General features: G+C 43.5%; 1 protein-coding gene across 1 annotated transcript; it reads right to left on the reverse strand.

Annotated features, from left to right (window-relative positions):
- Positions 1 to 1498: 1498 nt before the first annotated feature.
- Positions 1499 to 5343, reverse strand: LOC147905888 (pentatricopeptide repeat-containing protein At5g27110-like). Its single transcript, XM_087375260.1, has 2 exons — positions 2186 to 5343; positions 1499 to 2048 (listed from the first exon to the last, which is right to left on the reverse strand). Exon 1 carries the CDS (start codon positions 5224 to 5226, stop codon positions 2548 to 2550), a length of 2679 nt encoding a protein of 892 aa, XP_087231386.1. The 5' UTR covers positions 5227 to 5343; the 3' UTR covers positions 1499 to 2048; positions 2186 to 2547.
- Between the last annotated feature and the right edge of the window lie 1278 nt (positions 5344 to 6621).

Here is a 6621-nt window from a genome sequence, read left to right on the forward strand (position 1 = left end):
GGACATATGGTGTACGACTATGATAGATGCATGGGAAAGAAAGGTCTCTTGAATCCCTGCCAGGCCCCCAAGTCTCCGACTTGGCAGTGCGAGGCTAACGGACTTATTTCATGGAGGGGAAAAAGGGGGGAAATAATGATGGCTATTTTGGATGCTTTTCCCTTGGAAGAGCCTAATTATGATGTTTTTCCTATGATGCATGATTGTATGATCCAAGGGAAAATGAGACATGCTATAAAGAAAATGTCACATCAATGGTTCTCAAGAGTGTGGGAAATAGCACCTTGGAAGAGTTTTCAAAAGGATATTGCATAGACAAAATAATTGTGAGGAAGTTCAATGGTGAAGAACACATCTCCCACTAAAGCTTGACGACTGGCTTACTAAACCAAAGGCTTACTTGAATCTCTATCCAAGGGATGACACATCAAAGATTAGTTTGGAGCTCTATACTAGGAGGAATCAGCCCACATATAGTGAATGAATATTTGCCAAGATGTGCACTTGAGTGTTAGGCCTTCAGTTAGTAATTGGGATTTTGAGAATGAACTTGTATCCCCATTCCAAGCTCAACAGTTGGCATGTCAGAGGTACGATCAACAAGGATCTGTTAAAGCTTATATCAATCAATTTTGGAAGTGCTCTCTTTTTTATACAAGGCATTGAACAGCACAGGTATGTTCCACATTCCAATCACTCAACTGTTGATTTTTGGGCTGCTGTTACAGTTTTTATTATATGTCTTGTTCATATCTATCTATCTATCTATAGAGAGAGAAAGAGAGATAGATAGAGAGAGAGAGAGAGAGAGAGAGAGAGAGAGAGAGAATTCTTCCGAAATAGCTACTAAGATGGAGCTTTTCTTGTAGATAGCTCTAGGCTGTTCAACCATGTAATTCTGAACACCAGGGTTCTAGATGGGACATTCTTGTGGCTTACTAAATATGAGTTGTAATTGATGTTGGGATGCCAACTGACTCAATAATCCCATAGACTAGATGTTTACTTACCTCAGTTTGGGTCTATAAAATCTTCATTTCAAAAATAGCATGCTCCTATTGCATTGGTACTAATCCTAACATGGATTGATTCTCCCTCCCTCCCTCCTTCCGCCCTCCCTTTCTCCCTCTCCCCCCCCCCCCGCCCCTCTCTCACACCCACACACACACACACACACACACACACAAACACCTCTTCCCTCGTGTTGCGGGCTTGCTTTAGATTGTAGTTTTAGTGATTCGTTATCTTCTTCATGTGAACAGTCCTGTGATTATCATCTTCCTCTGCTCTAGGCTTAAGTGACATAGTCTTAGTGTGTAGCTTTTCATCCACATGTCACGTTGATCTTCCTCCACCCTATTGGTAGGCAACGCATTTTCAGTGTGCACTTGTTCTTTCACGTATCCTACGCATAATCGCATCTTCAAATATGGCAAGAGCACGATTTAAACTTGAACCATCAGAATGCTGGGCTACTGCAAGGCCACTTAGCGTGTTTAAATAACAAAAAACGTGTTATCTGAGCAGCACTGTCTATCCAGCATCACATCTCAAATGCTATTGGATTTCCCAAAAGCCAAAGAAACAAATCCAAGCTCTGCCAAATATTGAATAATAGGAATGGCCTCAGGAATCCTGGCAAATTCTTGCATTCGCAAGAATCTTGTTATCGCTTCATCTACTAAGGTAGATCCCGCTGAATGACTCCGAGGATCTCCAACTAATCTTGCAATACTTTCCTTCCATCTGCAATGGAGATTCCAAAAACTGCTCAACTCTAGAGAAGACTTTGAAATGAGCGAATTGGGGATATTCCAGTCACAATTGACACATTGTATTCTGATAGATATCAATTTCAACATGTGGTAAGCACATTTGCTCTTTCCTGCCTCAATTCCGTTCATCTCCATACCAAAACCTAACAAGATTGATAGGATCTCAAGTCTGGTCTCCTCCTTCAACTCGAAGGATATGAATTCAAGTATGACACACTGAGATTTGTAACCTTCATCCCCGCTCATCAGTGCAAACAATCGAGCAATTGCTTTCTGCAGAAGACAAATGATACAGAGAGTAAACTGAGAAAATAAGATCTGTGTAACATATTTACCTAGGCAGACATTACCCCTGTTATTTGCACCTAAACGAAATTACAAACATCGATTTTTGGTGGAAGAGAGCATACCTGAAGATCCTAGATGGAAAGACGCATACACAATCTTCACCCACCCCTTCTTTCCTCATTGGACAATGGCGTTGTCCCTTTTTGTCATGAGGTTTTGCTTTGACCAGTGATACTCGATCTTTGGTCTTTTCTCATTGTTGAATAAAGGACCATGATCTGCAAAAACTCATCTGATAGTCTCACCTGGCCGTGGCTGCCTGCTCCAATCAAATTCACTAGGACCAGAAGCTTTTACATGTGTGATATCTGAGCTTAAATCTACAAAAATTACCCCGCGCCATCTTCCAATCGATCCCGGAGCTTTTATTCCTTGGCACCTTCATTTCATTGAGATTGAATTAATGTCCCCTTATATCTGGCTGCTACACAAGCATACTTTCCCTTTTTTTGAAAATACCGATAAGATTATTATCTGTCAAGCTCCATTCTGCTGATTCGAATTGCTGCAAACCCTTGTCCCTCATTCTGTCCATCAACTGTGCTGCATCATCAATCCTACCAGCTGCGGCATATATATTTGATAGCATTACATATGGAGACGCATTCTCTGGATCCATTTCGAAAACATGCTTTGCAGCACTTTCACCTCTTTCAACATCTGATTGGTATCTGCATGCACCAAGTAATGCCATATACGACGTGACTGTGGGTCGAAATGGCATGTTATTGATCAATTTTTCTGCTTCATCCAACTGCCCTGCCCTCCCAAGGAGGTCAATAACACAGATATAATGTTCCACAACAGGTGAGATACCATAATCTCGCTTCATCCAAGTAAAGCGGTGCCAACCCTCATTAATCAGACCAGCACGGCTACATGCAACAAGCATACTGATATATGTGATCTCATCAGGTAGAACTCCTTGCCCCTGCATTTGGTCAAACAGTACGAGTGCCTGCTTTCCCCACCCATGCTGTGCATACACTGCAATTATAGCATTCCAGGACACCACATCGTGCTTGGGCATTTTTCCAAACACCCTCTCGGCCTTTTCAACGCTCCCACACTTGCCGTACATGTTCAGAAGGGCATTGCCGACAACAACATCTGACTCTAATTTGCTGTCTGAAATGAATCCATGAATATGCTCCCCATGAGCTAGAGCTGCCTGGCTGGAACATGCACTAAGGACACTGACAAACGTGACCCTGTCTGGCAGAATTCCTGTTTTTTGCATTTGGTCAAAAGTATAGAGAGCAGCCACACTATCACCATGCTGGGCATACATGGCAATCATTGCAGTCCATGATACAATGTTCACCTCAGGTAGCTTGTTGAAAACCCTCCAGGCATCCTCTAACCTGCCACATTTACCATACATATTCAGAAGTGCAGTACCCACAATTATATCTGACTCAAATCCACTATCTAGAATCCGAGTGTGCATCCGTTTGCCCTGAACTACAGCTTTCTGGCTAGCACATGCACTGAGTACACTAACAAAGGTTGCACCGTTTGCTACAACTCCTTCCCATTGCATTTCATCAAAGAGTTGGAGGGCTTCATTGCCCTGCCCATTCTCAGCATATACTTCAACCATAGCATTCCACAGAACAATATCCCTCTCGGACATTTCATCAAAGATCATCCGTGCTTCTTTCAGACTGCCACATTTGCCATACATATTGATAAGAGCAGTCCTAATCACAACATCTTTCTCCAAGCCATGTTTGAGAATGTGGTTGTGTATCTGCTTGCCTTCAGCTACGCTTGCCATGCTGACGCAGGTGGCAAGAAGGTTGATGAAGGTAACCTTGTCTGGCAGAAACCCTGCCTGCTGCATTTCAGCCAAGAGTTTCAAAGCCTCCTTGCTCTTGCCATGCTCGGTATACAATACAATCATGGCATTCCAGGAAACTACACTCCGCTCTGATAATTTATCAAACATAATCTGGGCATCCTTCAGGCTGCCACACTTGCCATACATAGTGAAGAGGGCAGTCCCAACAAACACGTCTGACTCCAATCCACACTTTAATATGCAGGCATGCACCTGCTTGCCTATATTTACCACAGCTTGGCCCGCACAACCAGCAAGAATGCTGACATAGGTGACTTTGTTTGGCATCACTCCTTCCCGGCACATTTGGTCTAAGAGTTGAACGGCTTCCTTGGCTTTACCATGCTGCACACATCCAGTAATCATGGCAGTCCATGAAACCACATTTCGCATGGGCATGTTAATGAAAACTTTCCGTGCATCCTCCAGGCTGCCACACTTCCCATACATATTGACAAGGGCGGTCTCCACAATTAAGTCTGAGCCAAGTCCACTTTCAAGTATCAGACCATGGACTCGCTTGCCATCAGCCAATGCTGCCTGGCTATAACAAGCAGAAATAACGGTCACAAATGTAAGCTTGTTGGGCATGATCCCCTCTCGTGCCATTAGGTTGAAAAGTTGGAGGGCCTCTTTGGTTTCACCATGCTGGGCATACGCTGCAATGATAGTAGTCCATGAAACTACACTTCGCTCAGGCATTTTGTCAAAAACCTTCCTTGCATCATCTAGGCTCCCACACCTCCCATACATGTTGACAAGAGCAGTTCCCAAAGCTATGTCAGACTCCAACTGGCTGTCCACAATGCGTGCATGCATCTGTCTGGCTTTAGGTAGGGCTGCCTGATTAGTATACGCAGAAAGGACACAGATATATGTGACCCGGTTCGGCATTAGCCCTTCCTGCATCATTTGGCCGAAGAGTTCAAGGGCTTCCTGGCCTTGATCACGCCTTGCATGGCCTCTAATTATGATGTTCGTGGAGAACACGTCCCGCTGCTGCATGTTGGCAAACACTGCCAATGCTTCCTCCAGTGCGCCACACTTCTCGTACATCTGTAGAACGAGGACCCCTAAAGATGCCCGTCGCTCAAAGCCTGTTTTGATGATGTAATCATGCACGAGCTTGCCATGCGACAGGGCATTTACAATGCCACACCACTTCACCATTCTCCGTCGGAGGGATGCAAGCTGCATGGTTGGGAAATTTTGGGCTGCGCCCAACTCGCGAACACATGATAGCTCTAACCCATTCGTCATTTTATCCTGTGTTGCTCGTTTCTATTGTGTAGTCACGTAGGTGCCATCGGTGCTTCATTGCTGTGAGTGTAGCTTGCCTCCATTGCGGATGCATGAGCCTCAACATCTCATTAGGGCTACCTCAAGAGAGACCCGAGCAGCCTTAGAGTATCCATTAATGCTTTGAGCTTATTGGTTAGTCCATTTTGGTCTTACGCTATTTTCACCACTACTTTTAGCTAGTCGAATATCGACTATCCAACGAGTGTTCGAAAAAAACGTGTATTTTGAAGCTCTACAAAAGGGAAAAAAAACGTCTAGAGTGGTGAGAAGAAGGTAATCTAAAAGGATAAAATTAATGGCAATCTTGAGAAGAAGGTTATTTTATGGCAATCTTGACTTTAAAGGGTATTTGAAAGATATGCCTTGAAAATCAAGGTTACATTAATAAATTGTCTTTGGAATACCGGTTAATGTTGCCGAAGGACTTTATAAACTAAAGGTTATATTTATTTTTATTGTTTTTATATATTATTAATAAAAGTTTAAACAAATTTGTCCATGTGGCTTGCATGATAATCGTTGATCTAATGGATCAAATTTCAATCATCACCATTGATTGCTCATCAGATGTGTGGTTCCAATTTTAGGTCTCTTTTCCAAGTTCCAAGTTCCAACGTCTTCTTTCTCAAACTATAGACTGTGGAGTCTGCTCATGCTGTCACATCGATTCTCTATGCACATTACCTACTAGCCTTTGCTTCAAAGTTTTGAGTCGTGATTCCTGAATCCTTAGTACTTACTCATGACTTGTGAGCTTGTCTACATCAAGTTTCAATCTTCGAAGAAAGCCATTTTAAAGCTCAAGTTTGGAGATTCGACTGTGGGCAAGTCTTGAATCATGACTCGTCAGCTCAACTTTCAAGGCTCAAGCTTGTCACTCAAGATTCAGGAGGAGGACCTATCACCCAGGTTTTTGCTACTTTCAATTTGAACTGTGAATCATTTTGTATTGATGATTGTGAGTCGCGACTTGAACTTTGAAGCTTGGAGGCCTAGCGTATTGTCCTTGTCACTTGAGGCTTGCAACAATGCAATCGTTCAAGCTATAGCTCGTAACTAAGCCTACTAGTCGCGCAAGTTGGACATTGGAGCAATGGAGTCCTCAATCTAACGTTTGAACACGACGGAGAAGGGATTCGAGAGGGCTGTTTGAAGTTTCTGTTGCCTACACGACGTTCTGCAATCGCTTGAGTCCAGACTCCACGACTGAGGGCTAGGCTGAGCTTCCAACTCGCCCAAAAGCTTCACAGCGAATGGGCTATAATCTATGGACTCCGCTCCAACCTCTCTAGAACCAGACTCCACGGATCCTTTTCACCTTTCTCTGTGTGTGTGTCGTTGGTGCTGTCACAT

Source organism: Dipteris shenzhenensis, chromosome 1 (assembly GCF_047967505.1).
Source record: "Dipteris shenzhenensis isolate YYH24624 ecotype China chromosome 1, Dip_SZ_1.0, whole genome shotgun sequence".
NCBI lineage: Eukaryota > Viridiplantae > Streptophyta > Polypodiopsida > Gleicheniales > Dipteridaceae > Dipteris > Dipteris shenzhenensis.